This window comes from Callorhinus ursinus, unplaced genomic scaffold (genome assembly GCF_003265705.2).
Source record: "Callorhinus ursinus isolate GAN/ISIS: 27379988/994484 unplaced genomic scaffold, GSC_fseal_2.0 scaffold5, whole genome shotgun sequence".
Classification (NCBI taxonomy): domain Eukaryota; kingdom Metazoa; phylum Chordata; class Mammalia; order Carnivora; family Otariidae; genus Callorhinus; species Callorhinus ursinus.
In genome coordinates, this window is record NW_027397067.1 from 41,646,891 (window position 1) to 41,674,095 (window position 27,205).

General features: G+C 39.3%; 1 protein-coding gene across 9 annotated transcripts in view; it reads left to right on the forward strand.

The window, feature by feature from the left end:
- The window catches only part of ESRP1 (epithelial splicing regulatory protein 1), a 57,929-nt gene that overhangs the window by 16,661 nt on the left and 14,063 nt on the right, over nucleotides 1-27,205 (forward strand). For 5 of the 9 annotated variants that reach the window (XM_073892972.1, XM_073892976.1, XM_073892977.1 and 2 more), the window contains 9 exons: nucleotides 3,357-3,455; nucleotides 3,593-3,647; nucleotides 4,882-4,992; nucleotides 5,106-5,238; nucleotides 5,333-5,375; nucleotides 7,718-8,019; nucleotides 10,919-11,137; nucleotides 13,503-13,701; nucleotides 17,081-17,249. In XM_073892972.1, coding sequence (XP_073749073.1) covers nucleotides 3,357-3,455; nucleotides 3,593-3,647; nucleotides 4,882-4,992; nucleotides 5,106-5,238; nucleotides 5,333-5,375; nucleotides 7,718-8,019; nucleotides 10,919-11,137; nucleotides 13,503-13,701; nucleotides 17,081-17,249 — 1,330 coding nt within the window. The remainder of the gene's footprint in view (nucleotides 1-3,356; nucleotides 3,456-3,592; nucleotides 3,648-4,881; nucleotides 4,993-5,105; nucleotides 5,239-5,332; nucleotides 5,376-7,717; nucleotides 8,020-10,918; nucleotides 11,138-13,502; nucleotides 13,702-17,080; nucleotides 17,250-27,205) is intronic. The other 4 variants (XM_025870847.2, XM_025870848.2, XM_073892974.1 and 1 more) reach the window with 3 other exon arrangements.

Consider the following 27,205-nt stretch of genomic DNA (forward strand, 5'->3'; position numbering starts at 1 on the left):
AGGAATATTCCTTTCAGATTTTTTATTTATTTTATTTTATTTTATTTTATTTATTCGAGAGAGAATGAGAGACAGAGCACGAGAGGGAAGAGGGTCAGAGGGAGAAGCAGACTCCCCACCGAGCAGGGAGCCCGATGCGGGACTCGATCCTGAGACTCCAGGACCGTGACCTGAGCCGAAGGCAGTTGCCCAACCGACTGAGCCACCCAGGCGCCCCCAGGCGCCCTTTTTGAAAGATTTTATTTAATTTATTTGACAGACACAGCCAGAGAGGGAACACAAGCAAGGGGAGTGGGAGAGGGAGAAACAGACTTCCCGCTGAGCAGGGAGCCCAATGCGGGGCTCCATCCCAGGACCCTGGGATCATGACCTGAGCCGAAGACAGACGCTGAACGACTGAGCCACCCAGGCGCCCTGTCTTTGACCAGTTTTCCTGAAAATCTGTTCAGTAATGGTCTCATAAATAAGAGCTTTCTCTGATGGTTCAGTAGATGGTAAGGGGTGAAGTTGGAACAATTGGGAACAGTTACCCTATACTAGTGATTCTCAACATGGGTTGATTTTTGCCCATTTGGAGACATTTGGCATTGCCCAGAGATATTTTTAGTCAAAACTGGGGTGGGTAGAGGCCAGCATGCTAGTAAAAATCCTATAGTACACAGGAACTCCCTGCACACCCCAACAAAGAATTAATCTGGCCTATGTGCCAATACTGCCAAGGTGAAAAACAGTGATTTATGCAATGGGATTGGTCTCCATTTCTTGAATGCCTTTCTCTTGACTCCACTGTAGCCCCTGACAAGGGTAATTGCAGCGTTCCAGAGGACTGTTTAGTGGCTGAGTTTGTGTGATAAACTATGGCTAGTCATAGCTAATCCTTCTTAGTTCTGTAAGGATTCTTAAGGTCCTCCACCCCCACCCCTGCCTCCCCAGAAAATTTAGGGCAGTTGTTTCCCCAAAGTATTTTCATCATTTGGCTCTTATTTTTCTGTCCTATCATCATATTCCTTGAAAACAACACTGGATTAATACTTTATTGTGTACCTTCCATGGATAATCATTTATTTTTAAGACTTTAATTTTTTTAAGATTTGATTTATTTGAAGAACGCACGAGCAGGGGGAGCGGCGGGCAAAGGCAGAGGGAGAAGCAGACTCCCTCTGAGCAGGGAACCCGATGCGGACCTCGATCCCAGGACCCTGGGATCATGACCTGAGCCTAAGGCAGTCGCTTAACCAACTGAGCCACCCAGGCGCCCCTAAGAGTTTATTTTTGAGTAATCTCTACGCCCACTGTGGGACTTGAACTTAATAAGATCAAGAGTCACATATTCTACTGAATGAGCCGGCAGTGCCCCCCAATAATCATTTTAATGACCCAATCCATGGTCATTGCTCTGTTCCTTGAGCATCTCCTGGGATTGTTTTTCTAATCCCTCAGTGGGCAGCACGTTTATTTCATCACTAGATGATGTAAGGGGTCGGATTGAGGGGTGGGGAGTGCAGAAATTACCTACCATTTCAGCTTGATTATTATCCTGTGAACTTTACAAATAGGCATCTGGTGAATGACCCTCAAAGTGTGATTATCATGGGTTATGAAAGTTGGCCACCCCAGGGCTCTAGGAAGAAGGGAGGATACCACTTTTTATAATGCCTGCTTTGTGCCCTGGACTTGTTTTATCTCCTTTAATCTTCACAAAAATGCCCAGGGAGGTAAAGATTATCACAGCTTTGGCTTTTCAGATAAGCTGAAGTTTAGTGGGGTTAAGTAATTTGCCAAGAGACATAATGGCTGCATTTCTACATGTGGTATATTTAATGGCAGAGAGATGTAGCTGGATGAGGAACAACACGAAGTGAATGAAGTAAATTTGCCCAGCACAGTGGGAAAACAATGTCTCTTTACTGGAGAAAGAAAGGTTGGGGGGGGTGGGGGTGGAGGGTGTGTAGGAAAGACATGGAAAGGGATTTTGGGTTGAATGGAAAAGAATATTGCTCATTGAATTAACTCTTCAGATGATTGGTTATGATGCTTGGTGGAAGGGAGCTCCCTGAACTGTTTTAACATTGCATCCTCCTTGATTGCAGTGAAGTAATACTTTGAACTTAGTGTCTGTCTTCATTTCTTTACCCTTATTATAAAATACCAGTTAGAAAACTAAAATAAAAGCAAACATTCTAATAACCACCACCCAGATGGCTGTTTTCATTTTAAACTCGAGAAAAGACAAAGTTCCATAGTGTTATCTGTTATATACATTGTACTACATTCTGAAATGTATGCAAATTTATATGTAATATAAAGTGTGACTATAGTATTGAAACTTAAAAATAAAATTAAGTATTCTAATAACAGCTTCTTGACAAAGATACAAGCTTATTTTAGAGAGATTGTAAATTTGTAAAACTTGATGGAAATCTCTTCTGGTCTCACCTTCCATCACAATTTAAGCCATGAATTTCTTTCTTTTTTTTATTTTAAAGATTTTATTTGACAGAGACACAGTGAGAGAGGGAGCACAAGCAGCGGGAGTGGGAGAGGGAGAAGCAGGCTTCCTGCTGAGCAGGGAGGCCGATGTGGGGCTCCATCCCAGGACCCTGGGACCATGACCATGACCTGAGCTGAAGGCAGAGGTTTAACGACTGAGCCACCCAGGCGCCCCTAAGCCATGCATTTCTTAAAAGCCATGTTTCCTGGCTTACCCAAAGCATGCATTCACTTGATCAAGAGCCATATTGGTCATTAAAGCTCTGAGCGTTTGAATTGTTTCTACAAATTCACTCTCAAAGGACAAGCATTTGCTGCCATCTAGATGGCTATACTATACGGCTCTTAAAATCTTCTAGTAGGGAGGTTCTCAGGAAAAGTGGCATCATAGAAATAGTGTCATCAGTAATCTGAAATGTCTTTTTTCAAACAGCCTAAAAAAGCCATTTGATACCTCATGGTCTTGACTATATGTCTAAGTCCACATGTTCATTGCCTTGCATATGCTGTAAAGATAATAGGATGAAGGAATTTACTAACTTTGGTGTATACTTCGTGGTTTGACACTAAATGAAAGTGCTTGGTATTTATGCATTTGCTAGTACTTAATAAATTTTATTACTGGTAGTGCCTCAGGACAGGATTGCTTGGGCCATTTTACTATATATTTACCCAAGAGGGTAATTGGAGACTCCAGGAAGTATGGGTGAACTCCAAACTGACAGGAAGCAGCTGTTCTGTGATTTCAAATAATTCTCAACCTTAGATGCATTTTACTTGGCTTCTTGACCCTGTGAGTTTAATCTTGAGTTAGAAGCACATCATTTTACTTCCTCAAAATGTTTCCTTAACTTAATATATCCCAGGTTTAAACTTCGAGAAGAATAGTTCAGTCTCCCGGTATGGAGCCTCTCAAGTTGAAGATATGGGGAATATAATTTTAGCAATGATTTCGGAGCCTTATAGTAAGTATTGCTGTTGTAACAGTTGCAGACCTAAAATTTGGTCCTGCCATATTTACCTCATATATACTTTTGAATGTCCTCCCACAGCTTTGTCTCCCTAATAGCTAAAATGATGACTTCTGTGTTCTCATTTTTAGATCACAGGTTTTCAGATCCAGAGAGAGTAAATTACAAATTTGAAAGTGGCACTTGGTAAGTAGTAAGAGTGGTATTCCATTTGAGCCTTTTGATTTGTTTTATTCATATTGTGATATTTAACTCCCTTTGTATTTCAGTAACTTCACTAAACCTTTTGGCTATCCATTTTTTTTTTAACATTAGGTTATTTATAAAAGAAGGTTGTATCTTAAAGTGAGCTTGGATGTTGGGGGTTAAACTTAATGAAATATTTGCATCCTTAGTCACTATGACCCTTAGGTATTGTCTGTGCTTCTTTTAGTCTCTCTGAACTATTCATCCTCTCACAGTAAAACTTACAAAGGAAAAATCATAGGCTTTAAGAGTTCACAAGATTTTTACTGAGATAATTTTAAAGTATGTTCTATCAGCTTTTACTTTAAAGCAAAGGAAATAACTGGCAAGGAGTATGATGTGGTATCTCTGTGATCACAGGTAGACCTGTTTGCTTGTAATTCACTGCGGTGAATTCCTGAGATTGCTTGGTGCCTGAAGTGAACAAAAACTTCTGACGTCGTTGCCCGTAGAGAGACTTTGGGGTCAATTTAGTTGGGGAGAAAGTAACTCATTTGGATAGTATCCTAGGACTTCTGGAAATATGAATATGGGAGGAACAGAACATCAAAAGGTGTCAAAATATATAATAGGAGATTTGCAAGTGACTCATTAAGGTGTGGGAACTCCCATGCATTTCCATAAACACTCTGTGATGGCTCTCCTCTTTGATAGGGGAGATATTTTAATGGCAGAGTTCTGATTGATTGCATGCACACATTCCTGATGGGGGTTAATTGCCAGCTTTATGCAGATCTTAAGTTTTGCTCTCAAAGTGGATTTAACTGGTATACTGGCTGGATCTGAGAATAAATGTAAACCTATCCTTCTTGGTTCTAGAATAAATATAAACCTATCCTTCTTGGTTCAGGGTATTGGGAGAACTTCGCTTCCTTTGAGTTGATCCTGGATCCTTTTGAGTTTATGTCCAACAGGCAGCAACTCAGCTGATAGATGGTTTGCTGAGTGAACTAGCTGTGTTGGACCTGTATAGGCAGTTGGCTTTCTATAGTGAACTACCTAAGGAATACTTTGAACTGTACCCAGGTAATCTTTGAGGTTATGAAATAGGCAGTATTACAAGTCTATCTGAATACCAAATAATACCTTATGTGTAACTAGGAAAATGGTAGCATGGAATAGGTCAGACTCTCTAGCACTAATTAGGCAACGTGAAGTTTTGCTTCACCCACAGCAGCAAGATGGAACTTATTGATGACAATACCATAGTCCGCGCACGAGGTTTACCGTGGCAGTCTTCAGATCAAGATATTGCAAGATTCTTCAAAGGACTCAATATTGCCAAGTTGGTTTTCTTTAATCTCTATTTTACTTAGTAATCTCAAAGGGATAACGGGTGTCCTATCATTTTTCCTCACTGTGCTTTTTTCCCCCCACTGCTATCTGTCCTTTTCAAAGGGGAGGTGCAGCACTTTGTCTGAATGCCCAGGGTCGAAGGAATGGAGAAGCTCTGGTTAGGTTTGTAAGCGAGGAACACAGGGATCTAGCATTACAGAGGCACAAACATCACATGGGGACCCGGTACATTGAGGTATGTCCTCACAACCTGAGATCCTTGACGTCTTGAATGAGTATTGATATTGGAAGCCTCAGAAACTGTATTTAATGTCCCTTTCTTTTTTTAGGTTTACAAAGCAACAGGTGAAGATTTTCTTAAAATTGCTGGTGGTGAGTGCTTTTTATATAATGCAGCTGTAAGAAGAATCTAAAATTTATTTATATCCCACAGTAGACAAATAGGGCCATGAATAGTTTTTATTTCCTAAAGAAACATAGGAACTGACTTTTTTTTATTATTTATTTTTATTTTGAGAGAGTGAGGATGGGAGAGAGAGTACATGAGAGGGGGGAGGGTCAGAGGGAGAAGCAGGCTCCTCACTGAGCAGGGAGCCCGATGTGGGACTCGATTCTGGGACTCCAGGATCATGACCCGAGCCGAAGGCAGTCGCTTAACCGTCTGAGCCACCCAGGCACCCCTGACTTTTTTTTTTTTTTTGAAGTTGGAAGAAATGACCTATAGTCTGAGTGAGTACAGTGTATACACTTGCCCTAAGACTTCATTCAACCAACTATAGTTAAATAGCCATTAAAAATAGTACCATACAGGGATGCCGATCTGGCTCAGTCAACCTGTAGAGTGTGCAACTACTGATCTCTGGGTCGAGAGTTCAAGCCCCAGGTTGGGTTAGACATTACTTAAAAAAAAAAAAAAAAGTACGATATAGGGGTTGCAAAGGTGAAAGGGTCCTGTAAAGTCACGTACAAAAGGAGAGAGTAGCTCTTGAAAGAAATTAAGTAGTCTGAAAACTACTTTCAAACAGCCACACCAGAAAACCTGGAATTGTTGGATATGTGCTCGTAGGTTTTCTCTCAAGCTTCCGTAACTCATCAGTCAATGGCCAGGAACCCAGTAGTTTTCTGGCTCTAATATGTTTGAGTACATAGTGTTTGCAGTAATAAGGTCAGAAAAAAATGGGAACAGATAATGTTTTTACCTCATTATTGAGTGATTTGTTACTTTAAAATCTATAAGTAACAGATGCATAAAAAATGTTGATTATGGTTTGAAAGATTTTTTTTTTCTATACATAAAACTACCTTGTAAGTTCCTGTTGCTCTGTTCTTACAGTTGTATAACTTTCTCCTTTTAGTGTATTAGGAATATTTTCCCATGTAACTAATTTTCTTGAATGTTAAGTAATATACAATATTATGTACCATACACGTTTTTTAACACCCTGTTGGACATTTATAGCTCATTTCCAATTTTTCACCCTAAGTATGTTGCAGTGAATATTTTGTATTTTGTATCTCTGTAAGTGCCACTCATTAGGATAACTCTAAATCTAAGAATGTAGGTAGACCTTTTAAGAGCCTTTTGAAAATACACTATTGCCAAATATATAGTGACTTTCACCTTAAATATAGAAAACATTTGTATCAGTAATATATAGCCCTGGTTAAAATCCTTGGAACTGTTGAACTTGTAGCAAAAACATCTTGTTTGCACAATTTGCTGGTATATTTCCATTCTGACACTTAAGTTTTTAGATATACTTGGACTTCCAAATTCAGAGCTTCAAGTTTGTGTTTCCAAAATGCCAAAGTGATGTTTGATATTGGTTGGGGATAAAATATTTTTGGAGTTGCTATGGTTCTGAGGTTCCATGATAGATGGCAAGGTTAGCTCATACATTAATCCTGGGATTTCATGGTATGTGGGTAGTATGAGAGTTTGCTCTTAAAGGAAAATGTTATTGGGACATCTGGCTGGCTCAGTAGGTAGAACATGCAACTCAATCTAGGGGTTGTGAGTTCAAGCCCCATGTTAGTGATAGAGACTCTTAAAAGATAATAATAAAGGAAAACGTTACGAGTATATGAGCTCGAAGGATGTGTATCTGAATATTTGCTACATGGCAATACTGTACAAGAGGCTTTATGACAGGCAGAATGTTGATAAATCTCAAAACTGGCTGCTGTGCATGTTCATTATACTCCCCTTATGTTTGAACCTTTCTTAATCAGGAAAATAATAACAGTGCTTTATGTGTAGTAACTTATTTAATTATCATAAATCTTTGAGGTAGGTAATTTTACCCCCATTTTACAGATGAGGACACTAAAATATAGAGGTTAAACTTGACTAAAGTCAGAGCCTAGTAAATGGCAAAGTCAAGAGTGGACCCAGGCATTCTAGCTCCTTGACCTGTGTTCTTACCTATCCTGATGACTTACTGCCTGTCCGTGAGAAGAATATAGTGATTGGTCCATGATTTAATTGTCTGGGCACCTTCCCAAGTTAGATGTTTTATGAAAATGGTAGGGGGGGAAGGTTTCAAATTTGTGGGGAGAGAGTTCTGATTCCTGGGGTCTTGTCATGAATTCAGTGGGAGTATGAGTTTTAATGATAAACTCAAGACATTGCCAAGAATTTTACCATGTTAAGTTTGGTAAAGTTGATGTCTTAACCATTTCTCCCCATGCTTCCTGGTATTTGTGTTCCTTAGGTACATCCAATGAGGTAGCCCAATTTCTCTCCAAGGAAAATCAAGTCATTGTCCGCATGCGGGGGCTCCCTTTCACGGCCACAGCGGATGAAGTGGTGGCCTTCTTTGGACAGCATTGCCCCATCACTGGGGGGAAGGAAGGCATCCTCTTTGTTACCTATCCAGATGGTAGGCCAACAGGGGATGCTTTTGTCCTCTTTGCCTGTGAAGAATATGCACAGAATGCATTGAGGAAGCATAAGGACTTGTTGGGTAAAAGATACATTGAACTCTTCAGGAGCACAGCAGCTGAAGTCCAGCAGGTTGGTTTTTAAGAGCATTCTAGTGGCTTTGCATGATTTTCTATTTATTTCCAAGAACAATCCTACATTACTGTGTTAAAACTTGAAAAATACAGAAAATGTAGGTGCATTTAAAAAAATTTCATTCCGTAATTAAAAGATAGCCACTGTTATTTTCTATGCACAGAGAAAATGCATTTGTTTTTATGTAATTAGAATATTGCTATAGATACACTTTATGTTCTTTTTAAAAACTACGTATTTTGTGAGTTTACCCATGTCTAAAAAATTTCATTTTTAATGTTATGTACATAATTTATTTAGAAATTCTGTACATTTAAGTTGGCTTTTTTTCATCTATAAGAAATTTCTAGATAAACACGATTATGAAACTCTCAGTTTCTGATTGATTCTTTAGAACTGGATGGGGTGAGCTTTTAAGGTTTTTAATATCTTACCAAATTTATTTACAAAAAGGCTTGATCAGTTGCATGCTGCTGGTGATGGTAGGAAGTGTCCCTTTTGTCCTGTTATTCTTTCAGAATTCAGAAATGTTTTTGAGGCACAGATGGGACAATTCAGTTGTGCAAAATGATCCAGACATGAAGCCATCTGTAGGGTTTCAAGCCTTTTGGCTATTCTTCTTGACTCCCCAGCTGAAACGTCTTTAAGGGTCTTTGCTTTTCTTTTGTATCTGAGATCATGCAGACTGCTTCCCATGTGGCTCTTCCAACTTAAACTACTTGGGTCCCCTAGTAGAATAGAGCAACTTTAATGATACATTTCATCTTTTTTACAAGCAATTAGGACACTGACTCTAGTATCATTCCTATGAGTTCATAAAATGATTTTGCCTTGCTTCTTTCTGCAAAACTCACTGTGTATTGTGATTTGGAACAGTTGCCCAAAGTTGAAAAGAACCTCTCATCTGTTAGGATACTGACATGATTTTTATATCTGGAATAAACATAGGTGACATTTTAAGCTAGTTCTGCATCCTGATGTACTAGTGCTCTTGAACCCTAAACTGTGAACATACTTAAAATTTAAACAATTTTGTGCCTTGTTGAAAAGGAGTATCATAAATTCTGAATTTCTAAAATATGCTAAACATGCTTGAGGCTTCAAACATATTAAACACATCAGTGCCAAACCAGAGGAGGGGAAAGAATAAGATTTTAGATCTTTAATTGGAAGAACAGTTTTATGGAAATCTTGGCCTAGAATAGACTACTCCAGGGCCTCAGCTACTATATATTGATTTGGTTTAGGTATAGAGAGTATGCTGTCTCTATATGACTTCACCATAATGAGGTTTGGGTGATAGATGAGCTTCCTCTCCAGCCCCCATCGTACTGATTTATTTCAGAAATGCTGAAGTAATCCTATGTTCTGCACTGTAATCTTTTCATTCCTAATAATCATTTCATTCAATAACTACTTGCTCACCTTCTATTTGGCAGGTATCAGAAGGTACTTGACCATTTCCTGTGCTGAGTCTGTCTACAACCACACTTATTTTCTGTTCATGTTCGTCCCATAATGTTTGTGCTGTGTCTGAATTATTTGTATACTTTTTTAAAAATCTTGCTGTCTCTGAAGTTTCTTTGGCTGTGTTGTATTAGTTCTTTGATTTCTGTCACCTCTTAGCATCTGTACAGGGTGGAGTGAGGAAATTAGGGCAATTTTGGGGGAGGGTTTTGATTCTATATTTTCAGTTTACGGGATGATTAAGGCTACAGTAGTAAGTTCAGAAAACCTAGGGCTGTCACACATGCTGTTTGCACAAGGAACTTCCTAGTATTATAAACTAGTAGGCATGTTCTGAACTAAGGCAAAGGTAGACCAGAACTTAATTTTTTTTTTAAGATTTTATTTATTTGAGAGAGAGAAAGAGCGAATATGAACAGGGCGTGGGGCGCCGGGGTGGGGGGGGGCAGAGGGAGAGGGAGAAGCAGGTTCCCTACTGAGCAGGGAGTCCCATGCGGGACCCGATCCCAGGACCCTGAAATCATGACCTGAGCCGAAGGGAGACATTTAACTGACTGAGCCACCCAGGTGCCCCTCTTTAATCTTTTCAATTTTTAATTTTTTTTAGAGATAGACCAGAACCTTATAATAGAGTTTTGGCCTGGGAGTAATCCTTTCTCCTAAATATACCTAACCTCTTACTCATTTTCAAGATAGCCGAATTCCATGACTTTAAAAGATAGTCAAGATGCTCTGTCTTGCCACTATCTCAAATTCACATCAAAACTGATTATTTTGTGGTCATCAAATAATTTTTTTCATTTTTACGTTACCAGCCATCCTGTCTTAGGCTTATACATTGTTAGAATGTGGCATTACATTATAATTAATCCAGAGTCATTGCTGGACCTGTGGTTCCTTTACTATGTCATTCTCTCGCTTGGGTTTGCAGGTAGAATGTGATAACAATATTAAGGGGAACACCGTGCTTCGTGAAACGGAAGTCTAATAGATTGCTATAAAAGTTCACATTTAGCAGTATGTCTAGATTGTTATACAAGCAACATACTTTTCAGGATATTTGTCCTGAGACCGTGACGTACTTGTCCAGGAGACCAGTCCTTAATTGAAGCACATCGTATTGTGTGTGGCATGTTCCTCAGCATGCACTTGACAAAAGTGGGGATCTCGTGCCTTCCCCGCTGAACAGTATGAATCCCTATCTCCTTAGGTGCTTCTCAAACTTTCTGAATATGCTTATGAATTACCTGGGGCTCTTGTTAAAATGCAGGTTCATGTTTCCTAGGTCCGGGGTAGGACTGAGATGCTGAGCTGCTGCATTTCTGACACGCTCCCCAGCGTGTTCCACAGCACAGTGCTGCTGTGCTTGTTTGCAGACCCCATCGGAGGAGCAAGGCTCTAAATCACTTCTCTTTTGCTTCGAGTACAGGTGCTGAATCGATTCTCTTCGGCCCCTCTTATTCCACTTCCAACCCCTCCCATTATTCCAGTGCTACCTCAGCAATTCGTACCCCCTACAAATGTTAGAGACTGTATACGCCTTCGAGGTCTTCCCTATGCGGCCACAATTGAGGACATTCTGGACTTTCTGGGGGAGTTTTCCACAGATATTCGAACTCATGGGGTTCACATGGTATTGAATCACCAGGTAAGGAGTAACTTATTGGAAAACTGATTTGCTTATTCTTAGGATCAAAGGCTCTCTTCCAGTTTAAAAAAAAAAAATACAGGTGTTCATCAGCGGTATCGTGAATTTCAAGGAAATTTTCAAAAAAATTTTTTAAAGATTTTATTTATTCAGAGACAGAGAGAGAGAGAGAGAGAGGCAGAGGGAGAAGCCGGATCCCCTCTGAGCAGGGAGCCCGATGCGGGACCCGATCCCAGGACTCTGGGATGACCTGAGCTGAAGGCAGACGCTTAACCATCTGAGCCACCCAGGCGCCTGGAAATTTTCAAAATTTTAAGGAAAGCTTTAACTGTAGATGCAGGAGGTTTTTCAGATGAACTCCAGAGAATTTTATCATGAGCACGGTAATTTAAATTCAGCTCTGATTCCAACATCACTTATATGCACCAAATTATCAGTAGTCTCAGGAAGGATACAAACACATCCGTCTAATACAACATTTTACTGTTGCCGCTACTGAGCTTTGCTGTTGTAGTATGAAAGTGATTGTAGACCGTATATAAACCAAAGAGCATGTCTGTTTTCCAAAGTATTTTTTATCTATAGACTGTTTAGAACTCGCTTATTTTATATATAATATACATATGACATCAAATGACATTTAGTAGAGTGCAAACTTAGTAAGGATTTGTATCTGTATCACCTGGAATACTGTGTGATCATAACAGGCACTCGAATGTGTTAATGAATGTTGAGAAGCCTCCATCAAAGGATAACCAAATTCTAATGGTATAGAGGTACATATTCTAAGCGTATTAAAAGTAGTTCCTGTCTTGGTGTCCCTTGATTTTTGGTTAAACAAAATTAATCCATTAGTTGCTGAATTATTTACCAGCATTGTGTGCTATGACAAGCGGGACAGAATTTTTAAAAACCTGTAAACCAAGTGATTCTAATTAAAATTTTGGAACTCTTAAAAAGCAAGGTTGCATTCATTTTTAAAAATGTTTTCTGAGCATTATGGGTTGAATATAGGTTTATATTGGAAATACCAACATTTTTCTAAATTGCTAGTCAGAGTATGAGGAATCAGAAAACCTCCTGAGCCCCTGGCTTGGTTTTCCACACCAGCACATGCTCATTCTAACTCTTATGTCAATATTAAAGCTATGCAACTTTTAATCTATGTATCCTCTTAGCATGCTTCACTGGGGGGAGTCCTTTTGAATAAAGCTTCCCTACAATTCAGCATCGCCAGGAAATTGTTTGGTTCTCTTTGAACACCATTTCTAATAACCTAGGGGCTATTGTTCTTTGATTAACCACAATGGACATATTTGCCTCTTATTGACCCACGTGACCTATTGTGATTGCATTTGGGAGAAATGCTTCTTTAGCGATGGACGAGCTTTTAGCTGCCTCGAAGATGTTAGGTTTCCATCTTGGACTGGGTTTCCCTGGTATCCCTAATTTCCCTGGTATGGTGACTCTTATGGTAACTTGCATGGTTATAATTTGCACTAAATAGTCCCTTAGAGACTTTTAAAGAAATCCATAAAAAAGGAAAGGAGTCTTAAAAGTTGATTGTGTCTTTTTCTCCCCCATAAAATGTCCATGTTAAAGAAAACTGACATGTTCTGGTTCTGTGAGACAGAAGTCTACCAGCTTGGTTTTAAACAAGATTTTTAGCAAGCTATCAGTAATTGAGGAAATGTCTGTAAACACCTGTCTGACCAAGGTTTCGGGTGGAGGTGCCAGGGAAGAGGTAAGATGAGGACTTCTAAGCAGGGCTGATGATACAGCTTTCACCCACCCTCACTGTGCTTTGCAGCTCCCATTTCCTTATCCCCCTTCTTTGTTCTCAAGCCCACATCTCAGCCTAGGCTTCAGGGAGAAGCGAAAGGGATGTTGCACGTCAGTGATGGACAACGGAGGGCCAGCACAGAACACCGGTTTATTCAGCTTCATGTAGGAGTATACATAAAGCCCTTACACTGGTTGTGTTCCTAGTTCTTCTCAGTCAAATAAGATTCAGTCAGATTTCTCAGAAAGGCAGAACCCCATATATCATCCTATACCTTGAAACCCCAATTATAAGGAGACCCTTTCAAAACCCTGTAAATCTGATTGATGCTAATTAGCAGAAATGAGAAAGGATCATTTTCAGCTATGAGCTCTCAGAACTTTCTCCGAGGTTTTGTGGGCCATTCTGGTTATTAGGTGATAAAAATGCCAGTTAGATTTCAGTAGGCAACACTTGTCACCCAGATTTTGTGGCTAAAATGTACTATGGGTGATTGTCACTTTTGCATGTTTTTGTAAGCAACCATTTCCTTGTTGAGGGAGACAGTCTCCTTTTGTTTTTATTCTTCCCCCACACGCTCAGGGCCGCCCGTCAGGAGATGCCTTTATCCAGATGAAGTCTGCGGACAGAGCATTTATGGCTGCACAGAAGTGTCATAAAAAAACCATGAAGGACAGATATGTTGAAGTCTTTCAGTGTTCAGCTGAGGAGATGAACTTTGTGTTAATGGGGGGCACTTTAAATCGAAATGGCTTATCCCCACCGCCATGTAAGTTACCATGTAAGTTTTTCTTGGGTCTTGGCGCTCTTCTAAGCTACATGCTGGTAGGTGCTTAAGCTGCTTTCATAACTTTCTGTGCCCCTGGTTCTTTCTAAGGCAGGTGAGGGGGTTACATAAGACTTTCCCATCTGAAATCAGGAGTATCTGGTAATCATGTAAGACCTTGGTTGTGGACACCCATAATTAGAGATAGTACAAATACCTCTTTTCAAATTATATTCTTGCTTTTCCAGTGATAAGCACTTGATTTCTGAAGCTTAGTGTGCTCAAGATAAGCACTGACTCTGGGAGGCAACCTGGCTATGTAGATATTTTAATACGCATTTACAGGTAAAATAAGTATGGTTGGATCCTTTTTCCTTTTTTTTTTTTTTTGGTAACACATTAAACTTTTTTTTTTAAGGGTGATTCGATGCCCATTTTGCATTTTTAATTTTTTTGAGCATTAAGTTTCTTTGGAAAGGACAATCTGGGGAGCACTTCTCTTGCTCTCCAGGATATCTGGAATGAGCAAGTTAGTAAAAAATACCAATGCGTAAATAAATTAGCCAAAGTTTCCATTGGATCGCAGGATCAGTGCTTAATTTCAAGCCATGCTCTTGCTCATTGGCACCTGGGTGCAAGCCATCTGGAATCCTGTGTGAGAGGAATAAGCCCTTGAGTCTGAAGACCATGTTGTTGTTCGTGACTAAGGAACATTTGGGGATCTGATGTTAAAACTTGAATCTTTTTGACACAGTTTTCACTTCTGAATAAGACATACCTTGTTAGGAGCCATGCAGGGTATGTTTAAAGAATGTAGCACTTGGAATATAGTCCAAAAATAATGGAGAAAGCTGACTGGATTATGGACTTGATCCTAATAAAATGGAGTGTGTTAGGACATCACTTTCTGTGAAGAGGGATTTATACCGATAAAACTATTTGATAAAAGTATTTTTCATAGAACATTCAGTGGGGCTTACTCCTTTTTTTTCCCCTTGGACTTCCTAAATGCTAATAATTCCATTCATCTGCTGCTTGCTGTTGGTGAATATCTTAAGAGTTGATGACTAATGAGTGTCAAGTTCTGGAAACTTATGATTGGGTTTAAGTGGTGTCTTAAAGTAATCTTAGTCCTATGTATTCTGTTCATAAGCCACTGGTAATGTCAGTAACTTTTGCGATTTCCTTGTGATAATCTTACCAAGCATTGTGCGATAAGGGAATTTCTTCATGCTGTCTAACCCAAATTATTCTGCTATGGTATTCTTTTACTTCTCTCTCTTCCTGGTTGAAAACTGGTCATTACTTTATTCGTAAGACTTTGATTTTTTTCCTCTTTCCTCTCAGAAGCCCTAAGGTAATAGAAAAAACTTAAAATGCCTTTTTCCACATAAAAATAGATTTCCATGTCTTTTAATACTCCCCAAAAATTTTAACCAAAATTGACTAATTGCTATTTTAGTGGAAGAGTTCACTCATTAAAAAAAAAAAAAAAAGCCAATTGATACATGCTAATATTACGCCCGTTCAACTGGATTTTTTTTTTCCTACCAACTCACTTGAGGTGATCTCCTATTTTTTACAGCAAGCAAAAAAACTTAAGAGAAATTGCATGTTTTTCATCTACTCTCAACAACTAAAGAAGTTATTTAGTGATTGCTTAATCCCCCATGAAGAGTTTCTTTTTAAATCTGGGAAAGAAATGCTGCTACATTCTCAGTGTTTTAAAGTTTTAAACTTTGTTTATTGAAATTTTAACTTTTTCACAAAGTTGAACATTTGAAGGTAAACTCCACTTTTCTAATCTAGGAATATACACATCTGATTCTCTTTTAGGAGTATAAGAATAACTGTCCTTTCATTTAAGGAATATCCAAACCTGAGCAGCCTAATCTATTATCAAATATTTCAACCTTTCTTTATATTGTCCTAAAATGAATTACTTAATAGTTTTGAAAGCAAGATATGGGCATAGGCTTTATAGTTTTCTATATGACTTAGGTGCCTCAATTTGTTCGGTTTGCCCTTTTGTGGAGTCTTTAAGGTCAGGAATCAATTTTAAAACTTACCTATGTTAAGTATCAAACATGCAGCACAATTTTGGTGAATTATGAAGCAGAGACCTAAAAGTTGAATATGAAATCAATATGACAGTCTTTGGTTTATGTAGCCCTGTGCAGCAGACTCTTACTCATCTCCATACACCTATAGAAACTCCTAAGAAACACAAAAGACAATAGAGATTTTCCTGTGAAAAGGTATCCTTTTCTGCTATTTGCAAAATATATTAGATGGTTCTAGGTGTAAAAATTAAAGTCAAGAATTCCAAATTCAGGCAAACCATGCCGTTATCTCTTTTGTTGAATGCAAATGGCCTGGATAGTTGTGTTCATCCCACATGTTAAAGCTACCGAGCAGTAACTAGTGTGACTTAAAAGAGTTATGGGGCCTGGATTGAATAACTAGAAGATAGTAGAATTTCATCCTTTCTGTTTTCTCTTTAACCTGAGTCAGCATTTTGTCAGCTGACTCTCAGGAAGACTTGAGCATGTTTTTCTCAAGTTATTGTGCAGGCTGGGTTGTGGGGGTTTTGTTGTTGTGGTTATTGTCTGTTTTTTTAAAACAGGTCCAAACATGTAGATAAGCTTCAAAGCCCATCTTCTGGGGTTCATTTAGGTAGAAGTAATGCACAGTTAATCTGCTCTTAGGTCAGTTCACTCTGGCACCATCTATGCTTTGGCGTAATGCATGGAACTCGTGAAATCATTTTTATCCTAACCATTTTCATCTTACACTGTACTATAGAGTAGATAACAAGATGAAAGAGAAGCATAGCTCTCAAAAAAGCAGCAACAACCCAGCTTTTAGTGTGAAGTTATACTAAATGTCAGTCCTGGGTTTTTTTCCTCAAAGGGTTAGTTTGTGCTAACTGGCGCTCAGGAGTAGAAAACAAAAAATCACATGTCACAAAGTGGTTTTTCCCAATTTCTAGGTCTTCAGGTTTTGAGATTATTTTTAGCTGTTATCTATATAATCAAAAGGAGATTGCTTGGACATTTTAATCAAATTTTGTATGGAAGATCAGGATTCAAGGATTGATGAGTTGAAGATTCACCAAAAGAATTACCCACCATTAAAAAAATTTTTTTTCAAACTTTTAGAAGATTACATATTTGAGGAATTTCACATTGTTATAAAAATTTCAGAAAATATTAAATATATACAATGAAAAAAGTTGCTTGGGATGCTAAAGAACTGGTCTCTTTAAAATGTATGTATGTGTGAAACAAAATAAAATGGATGTATGCGTGGAACAGTCAGCAATGACTTTAAAGCAAGCACAAGTGTCCATTGTGACAAATGTGTCTCAAAGTCTCTCTCTTTGCTTATTTAGGCCTGTCTCCTCCCTCCTACACATTTCCAGCTCCTGCAGCAGTTATTCCTACTGAGGCTGCCATTTATCAGCCCTCTGTGCTTTTGAATCCACGGGCACTGCAGCCCTCCACAGCCTACTACCCAGCGGGCACTCAGCTCTTCATGAACTACACTGCGTACTATCCCAGGTAAGGTTCTGATGGAAGTGGAAATGAGGGACAGAAACAAAGGACTCCTTTGATAGGCAGTGCCTGAGTTCACAAAAGAATATTGTCTGCCACTGAAGATTAGGATGGCAGGCACCAGCCTCTGTCCTTTCTCTGACCAAGAAGACTGTTTCGAGACCAAAATAAGTTTATTTTTTAACCATATATTGACAGCAGGATCTTTTAGGTTACCTATGTATACAACTTTCCTTTTTTCTTTCTCCTGTCTTCGGGCCATAAGAAAGTAGCACTGTAAGCATTGCCACAGCGTGGCAATATCATGTGCAAAATGAGATTTTTCAGTGCTTTCTTAGAATCAACATATTTTTAATCTGATTCATTCTTTTTAGTTTCTGGAAGGCAACAGGTATAATGGAGAGAACGCTACTGGTCTGAAAGTTGGGAGACCTGAGGTTTAGTCTCAGCTCTTAGCCTAACTGGGGCAAGTCACTTAACTTTTCTGGTTCTTATAAAATGATGAGATTGCCCATGTTTTTGGAAGTCCCTTCTAGGTCTGATAGCCTGTGATTCTAACTTGGATGTATAATGACCTTCTCAAATTTTCTTTTCAAAAAGATTTGTTTATGGGGCGCCTGGGTGGCTCAGTTGGTTAAGCGACTGCCTTCGGCTCAGGTCATGATCCTGGAATCCCGGGATCGAGTCCCACATCGGGCTCCCTGCTCAGCAGGGAGTCTGCTTCTCCCTCTGACCCTCTTCCCTCTCATGCTCTCTATCTCTCGTTCTCTCTCTCTCAAATAAATAAATAAAATCTTTAAAAAAAAAAAAAAGAAAAGATTTGTTTAGCCAGTCACCGGTTCATTATTAAAATTGTATTAAAATTAAATTACAACTTTAAAGATACATTTTTATTAAAATACAGTTTTACTTTGGCGCAAGCAATATTGCTCCAAATTTTAAAAATTACACCAGGCCTTATTTTTCCTTCCCCAGATATTTTGACTACATGTTTTGAGTATATCCACCAATATGTAAGTGAGGTTTTTCGATAAGTGATCTGGAAGCAACCTATCCGATCCCCATAGTTGCTATATCGCATTGTAGTTTTTTTCCCCCTCTCCATCTAGTTTTCTAGAAGGAGGCAGAAACTGTAGAATCTCAGTAGCAGTGAAGCTTGTGGCCTCCGTTACTTACATTTGTTACTTTGTTAGGTATTTTTAAAACATTCATAAATGCTTTTGCACATACATATTCTTTATTCTGGGGAAGAATAGGGGGAAAGCCATAATAATTGTCAGTTGGCCATATTTTGAAGGTTTGAAAAGGCTCAGAAGCATGAATGATTGTTCGTGGTTGAGTACTGTGTCAGGTGTCTGGCCCGGTCCCAGTCTGTCACCTACCCTGGACCCTGTGATAATCACTTGCTAGTCGTGGGCTCTGGTTATAAGAAAGATACTTATCTACCTTTCTTACACCATCAGGATGTCAGGAGTGAAATGCATTGTTCCTCTGGGTGCCTGGTGCTGTTTTTCCTCTCTAGAATACAATTGCAGAGTATCCAATTCCACCATTGACTTGTAATCTGGACCCTGTGAAAAGAAGGAATCCCTTAGAAATAGCTGGCTGGGGGCACCTGGGTGGCTCAGTCGTTGAGCATCTGCCTTTGGCTCGGGTCATGGTTCTGGGGTCCTGGGGTCGAGCCCCGCATCGGCCTCCCTGCTCGGCGGGAGGCCTGCTTCTCCCTCTCCCCCTGCTTGTGTTCCCTCTCTCGCTGTGTCTCTCTCTGTCAAATAACTAAATAAAATATTTAAAAAAAAAAAAAAAAAGAAAGAAAGAAATAGCTGGCTGACATGGTAAAATGGGAATTCGAGTCTTGAATGGAAGCCCCAAAGTCAAGAGGAACTGACATTTATGGCTTTATAGTTCCTGTCATTTTGGGCCCATGACTTTAGGTTAATTTTTTTCTAGTAGTTTTGAAGTTTGTAAGGTCCTCATTGTTACATATGAGTATAGACGTATAATGAGTAAAAGTAGACTCCCATTGTATACACCTCGAAGTCCAGAAGCGGTCCTCATTACTGGGTTAGTAATAAAGACGTGTGTGTACTTTTAATACTGTGGCATACTTAACATGTATTGCTCACTTGTCCCTTTTGTGTTTTTTTTTTTTTTTAACTTGCCGCTAGGTCATCGACATCTTCCCTAAGGAATATATATATATTTACCTCATTCTTGTAACTTCCACATGATGTCACAAGGGTGAAAATAACATCAGGATTTAACAATTCCTTTATTTTTAGACCTCTAATTTAAAAGAATTTTTCTCTGTTAAACAAAGCTCATATTGATCTTTAAATACTTATATTTCTGTAGGACAATTTCACAGAAGGGGAGTTTTTAAAAAATACTCATTTTGAGAGAGTGCAAGAGGGGAGAGGGACAGAGGGTTAGGGAGAGGCAGAGTCCCTGCTGAGTACGGAGCCCAACTTGACGCTCAATGTCATGACCTGAGCCGAAACCAAGAGATGGATGCTTAACTGACTGAGCCACCCAGGCGCCCCAGAAGTGAAATTTTTAATTGAAGATCATGGGTATTAAGTTAAAATTAATACTTTCTTTTTTCTCTCTCTCTTTTTTTTTTAAGACTTTTATTTATATGACAGAGAGACACAGCGAGAGAGAGAACACAAGCAGGGGGAGTGGGAGAGGGAGAAGCAGGCTTCCCGTGGAGCAGGGAGCCCGATTCGGGACTCGATCCCAGGACCCTGGGATCATGACCTGAGCCGAAGGCAGACGCTTAACGACTGAGCCACCAAAGGCGCCCAAAATTAATACTTTCAAATAACCCCTAACGTATTACATTATTTTAATTGACATTTCCCTAATTGTGAAATTACCCACCCAAAGTGTTTAAACATGGGAATGTCCTCTTATTTATACTGCAAAATCTAGAATAATTTTAAAAAAACAAATTCCAAACTATAAAATAGTTTACGGTTTTGGCAGGATACTACTAATTTCTAACCTGACATGACTAAAACGCATTTGAGGTTATTGAAAAATTGCTGTGTAAGTATTCAAGTGTATTTTGACCATATTCTCTCATAAATGGGAAAGGCTTAAGAGAGTGTCTGTGAGGCTAAAAAATGATATTAATCAGACACTGGAGTTTTTCTCTCTAAAGTTTTTAACATTTCCTCCTTTTTTATGAAATGTCAGTTTGACTTAATTCATGTGTTCATTACTTTAAGAGGTTAAGATCCTGATGTATTTTGCAGATTTTTTTTTATTTTTATTTATTTATTTTTTATTTTTATTTTTTTAAAGATTTTATTTATTTATTTGAGAGAGAATGAGAGATAGAGAGCACAAGAGGGAAGAGGGTCAGAGGGAGAAGCAGACTCCCCGCTGAGCAGGGAGCCCAATGTGGGACTCGATCCCGGGACTCCAGGATCATGACCTGAGCCGAAGGCAGTCGCTTAACCAACTGAGCCACACAGGCGCCCTGCAGATCTTTTTTTAAAGATTTTATTTATTATGAGAGAGAGTGAGAGCATCTGCACACAAGTTGGGGGAGGGGCAGAGGGAAAGGGAGACTCAGACTCCCTGCTGAGTGCAGAGCCCTACCGTGCAGGGCTCCATCCCAAGACCCCAAGATCATGAGCTGAGCTGAGCTGAAGGCTGCCACTTAACTGACTGAGCCACCCAGGCACCACTATTTTGCAGTTTTCCTTTTTTTTAAAGTATGTCCCTCAAAAAGAAGTGGGCGGCTTTAATTTTTTTTTTAAGATTTTTTTTTTTTTTTAAGTAATCTCCATTCCCAACATGGGGCTCAAACCCACGACCCTGAGATCAAGAGTTGCATGCTCTACTGACTGAGCCAGCCAGGTGCCCCGGTTTTAACTGTTTTTAAAACTTCCAGTTTAACTTAGCAAACTATTATTTAGTACCTCTGTGAGAGCTATTGGGAATGCAAGGATTAATAAAACATAGACTCTAATATAGAGTGGCTGACAGAATGCGTATGTGACCCTGTGCTAAGTCAGTGACATCAGAGGTCTTCAGACAGAGGGCATTTGTTCTTATTTTATCTCTAATTTGGTCTTATTTAAAAATTTGAAGATAAACTGTCCAGTGGCTACTGCTCTGAGATATGGTATCTTTCATCATAAGCATTTGGGTTTCTTGAGGAACATATAAGGAGAAAACATGAGCCATTTATTATTAAAGAAGTTTTTAGCAGTCTAAATGTGTGGCTGTGACAGTAACATTTTGAAGAGTAAGTGAAATAAAAGCATATGTGGTTTTATTTTCTGCTTATGGACTTTCCCCTCCCTTTTGGAAGACAGTTTCAGTTACCCAGTATCCTGGAGCTTAGCCAAGGATGCAAAGGAATGAGAAGGGTGGATACATTTATGCCCATCCTGCTTATCACTCAAAACTCCATTTCTATCACACCATTTCTCTCCAAAAGAAGAGTCCTACCTTTTATTCTCACCTTTTATATTTTTCTTAGAAAAGTACATTCTCCTTTTCACCAAAGCTGTAGCATAGATAAGAAACACGCTGATTTTCCAATCCTATGCCATCTAATTTAAGGAAAACCAGATTAACAAATGTCTTTATATGCATCACCTTACCTTTTGTAGGACACTAAATAAGTAACATATCACTTTGAACCAAGAAAGAGGGCAAGGGATATTTTATTCATGAGTGTGTTTCATTTGTGTGCCCATGTGAAAGATTTTTTTCTTTCTTGGGATAGCCATTTGTTATTCAATCACCTTATTTCTGCCTAAGCAATGAATATGTATATTTAGTAGTATTAAGGCATTCTGCACTATTTGGTTTGTTGTATAGCATTACTGTATTCTGTTCTGAAATTCTTTGCATTTGAACCAAAAAAATACCAACTCTCTGAGATGTCTATATTTTGTATTTTCAATGCCTAGCTTTCGAGATAAGTATACTTTCATTCACATGCAGTTTTAACAAATAGTGGGAGAGATCTCCTATACACTTTAGCAAGTTTCTCCCAATACTAACATTTGGCAGCCAGTTTACTTTCTTTTTCTTTTTTTAAGATTTTATTTATTTATTTGACAGAGAGACACAGCGATAGAGGGAACACAAGCAGGGGGAGTGGGAGAGGGAGAAGCAGGCTTCCCGCAGAGCAGGGAGCCCGATGTGGGGCTTGATCCCAGGATCCTGGGATCCTTACCTGAGCCGAAGGCAGATGCTTAACAACTGAGCCACCCAGGCGCCCCAGCCAGTTTACTTTCTAATTTATTTGGTAAAAGTTTTCCGATAGGACTAGGAGAAAAGATAAAATAATCTTTAGTATGGGGTTATAGTTTTCTTGGTTATGAATGTAATTTTTTTATAACTTAAATATTTAGTGCTACAAATGCAAACTGGAATTCAGCATACAATGAAGTGATACCAGAATATTGTAGTAATACAATATCAAACAGTGTGGTAATAATGGAGAAGTGTCATATAATTTGTGTTGGTGGGAATGATTATAACCAAGGTTTTTCAGTTTGACAGTTCTGAATCATACAAGCAAGAACTGCTGTGGGCAGTTGACTCTACTGTCAGGAATTTAGTATAGCTTTCATGGAAGAAGTAGTCATCTGCTAGGCTGAAGACTATTCATGTAATAAGCAGTTCAGGGATTTAAAATGCAAATATGCTTACCATTCTTTTTAGCATGGCAGAAAATTATAGTGCAGTGAACATCAAGGAAAAATAACCATTCAGAACACCTGATACAATTTGTTCTGATTTATAAATTTGTTTTTCTAAGAATTTTTTCTTAAATTTGAATCATGTTACTTTCGAGCATGTTAAGAAAACTCTATTATAGAAATTTTCAAACTCAAGAGATTCTATTTTCCCTACTTGTGACAATATCAATGTTTTGCCCGTCTTGTTTCATCTATTTCAGTTTACCCTATACTCCTCTCCTGGAATTATTTTTTATATATTTTATTTTTTCTTTTAGTAGGCTGCACATTCTACCCACTGGGCCTGCTAGGCGCACGCAAACCCCCCCTCCCCCAACATTTTGAAGTAGAAAACCTAGGGGTAATTTCTTCTTTTCTTTTCTTTTTTCTTTTTTTTTTTTTTAAGATTTTATTTATTTGACAGCACAAGCAGGGGGAGAAGCAGGCTCCCCGCAGAGCAGGGAGCCCCATGTGGGACCTCATCCCAGGATTCTGGGATCATGACCTGAGTCAAAGGTGGAGGCTTAACCGAACTCCCCCAGGCGCCCCCTAGAGGTCATTTCTTTCACCTATTATTTGTGTGCCAAGTATATCGTTAAGCACCTTATTCTCAAAGCACTAATGACTTTAAAGCAGGCAATTTAGTTAAAACACATGTGTCAATGTTGATAACCCTCTTTTACCTTTATTGCCTTAAACATTTCATTGTTATATCTTTAAGAGATTACACTGAAGGAGACCTAAAGGAAGAATTGACATTCGTCTATGAATTTTTATTTAACATTTTAGATTAATGATTTTTGATTTTCCTTAGGTCTTTTATTTATTTATTTTAAACATTTTTATTTTTAAGTAATCTCTACACCCACCATGGTGCTCAAACTCAAAACCCTGAGATCAAAAGTCACGTGCTCCACCAACTGAGCCAGCCAGGCTCCCCAAGTTAATGAGGTCTTTTAAACTACCTTTTTGTTTTTCCCAGCAAAAGCAAAATGCCTTTAATAGGAAGCATTTTCCATTTAAATTCAAAATAACTAATAAACTGTCTCTAGAAATATAGCCAGTAATAACCAAGCTGGAATAGGGTTGCTTCTGGAGAGGAATTCTCATTTGCTGGGTGAAAAGAGTGTGGTGGAGTTACATACTAAATTTGTACCTTCCAATAGAGTTGTACTCTATTCCCATTCAACAATAAGACAAAAGTGTATTTAAAAAACAGTAACCCAAAAATACCTTTAAAAAATAAAAACTTTTGGGGCGCCTGGGTGGCTCAGATGGTTGGACGTCTGCCTTCGGCTCAGGTCATGATCCCAGGGTCCTGGGATTGAGTCCCGCATCAGGCTTCCTGATGGGTGGAGAGCCTGCTTCTCCCTCTGCCTCTCTCTCTCTCTGACTCTCATGAATAAATAAAAACATTTTAGGGCGCCTGGGTGGCTCAGTTGGTTAAGCAACTGCCTTCGGCTCAGGTCATGATCCTGGAGTCCCTGGATCGAGTTCCGCATCAGGCTCCCTGCTCGGCAGGGAGTCTGCTTCTCCCTCTGACCCTCCTCCCTCTCATGTGCTCGCTCTCTCTCTCTCTCTCTCTCAAATAAATAAATAAAATCTTAAAAAAAATTCTTTAAAAAAAACATTAAAAAAAAATAAAGATAATAACTTTTGGGGGCACCTGACTGGCTGAGTCGGTGGAGCATGTGACTCTTGATCTCAGGGTTATAGGTGCAAGCCCCACGTTGGGTGCAGAGATTACTTAAAAATAAACTCTTAGTAACTTTTGTGAATATGCCTCTTTGGAAATTATCTTCTGTTTCTTTGCTGAAGAGCAGAAAATACCCACAATCACAGTGCATTTTACTTGCTTCATCTAGATTTTTTTTTTAAAGTAAAATCAGTGGCCCATGTGGGGCTCCAACTCATGACCTTGAGATCAAGAGTCACATGCTCTACTGATAGCCAGCAAGGCACCCCTCAAATATTATTTTTAAAAATGTTTTATTCTAGGGGCGCCTGGGTGGCTCAGTCAGTTAAGTGTCTGCCTTCAGCTCAGGTCATGATCCCAGCGTCCTGGAATGCAGCCCCGGGTTGGGCTCCCTGTCTCCCTCTCCCTCTGCCCTCACTGCCCCCTCCCCCGCCCTTTCTCTGGCAGGCGCTCGCTCTCTCTCTCTCTCTCTCTCTCTCTCAAAATCTTTAAAAAGAAAGTTTCTCTTCTAAGAGGATCAGTTATGTTGTTGTTTTGTACTTTCATTTGAGCAATAAGATTCCCTTCAAAATAATTACTAGGGGCACCTGGGTGGCTCAGTTGGTTAAGCACTGACTCTTGATCTCAGCTCAGGTCTTGATCTCAGGATCATGAGTTCAAGCCCCATGTTGTGCCCCGTGAGCTTAGAAAAAAAATTTTTTTAGAAAAAAAATGTCCTACATGAAAATTGACTCCAGCCTTTACACTTACTGGGATTCCAAGTGTTTCTCCACTTTCCAAATACATGGTCTTTGTAACGCAGTGGTGTTAGGAACGTTAATACAAAGGCTCTGCAATAATTTTGCAAGGCGGTGTGTGTTTCCTGTGTTAATGTGTTGTGACTCATCAGAGGGGAGAACATAGTTCTCTAATCTTTTCACTTAATCTATTTCTCTAACAGCTTAGATAATACTTTGATCCTCTCTTTTCCAGAGAAATACGGCAAGTCTTCAGATTATGCATATTGTCATACTACAACTACCTCTATTTTGAATGTCATCTGATAATATTAATTAGTATTACCAATGTTTAGTAGTTTGTAATTAATACATGAAGGAAGTGTATTATAAGGCTTGTTTTCAGTAGTGTGTATTATGAGTATTCTGATGTGGTAGGCACCTTGGCCCCCAGTATTTTCATATATCTTTCCCTGTTCTGCAAAGAAAGAAATTTTTTTTTTTTTGAGGGGGGAGAGAGAGAGGAGTGGGGGCAGAGGGAGAATCACAAGCAGGCTCTCCACCCAGCATGAAACCTGAGGGTCTCTTGACCCTGAGATCATGACCTCAGCTGAAACCAAGAGTCAGACTCAACTGACTAAGCCATCAGGTGCCCCTTTAAGATTTTATTTTACTTATTTATTTTATTATTTATTTGACAGAGACAAAGCGAGAAAAGGAACACAAGCAGGGGGAGTGGGAGAGGGAGAAGCAGGCTTCCCAGCGAGCAGGGAGCCCGATGTGGGGCTCGATCCTAGGACCTTGGGACCATGACCTGAGCCAAAGGCAGATGCTTAACAACTGAGCCACCCAGGTGCCCCTTTAAGATTTTATTTTTAAGCAATCTCTACACCTGACATGGGGCTGGAACCCACAACCTGGAGACCAAGAGTCGCACGTTCCACTGACTGGACCAACTAGGCATCCCTCCATTTTACATTTCTAACCAGGAATGTATGAGAGTTCAATTTGTCCACAACCTTTTAAACTTCTTATTTTCTTTTAACCATTTTATTGGGTATGGATTTGATTCCTCATGGTTTTGATTTACATTTCCTTAATGACTATTGATTTCGAGCATCTTAATATGTGCTTTTTAGCCATTTGTACATTTTCTTTGGAAAAATGTTAATCCTTTGTACGTTTTAAAACTGGATTAGTTTTCTTTTTTTTTTAAGATTTTCTTTCTTTGACAGAGATAGAGAGCCAGAGAGCACAAGCTGGGGGAATGGTAGAGGGAGAAGCAGGCTCCCTGGGGAGCCTGATGTGGGGCTTGATCCCAGGACCCGGGATCATGACCTGAGCTGAAAGATGCTTAATGACTGAGCTACCCAGATGCCAGTTTTCTTTCTTTCTTTCCTTTTTTAAAGATTTTATTTATGTATTGGAGAGAGAGAGCACAAGTGGGGAGAGGGGGTGCAGAGGCAGAGGGAGAAGCAGGCTTCCCACTGAGCAGGGAGCCCAACACGGGCTCCATCCTAGGACCCTGGGACCATAACCCGAGCCGAAGGCAGACACTTAATGACTGAGCTACACAGGTGCCCCTAGTTTTCTTATTTTTCAGTTGTAAAATTTCTTTATATATTCTAGATGAGGGACCTTATGAGATGATTTATAGATAACTTTTCCCAGTCTGTGGGTTATCTTCCTTTTCTTGATGGTGTTTTTATTTTTTTTTAAGATTTTATTTATTTGACAGAGAGAGACACAGCGAGCAAGAGAGAACACAAGCAGGGGGAGTGGGAGAGGGAAAGCAGGCTTCCCGTGGAGCAGGGAGCCCGATGCAGGGCTCAATCCCAA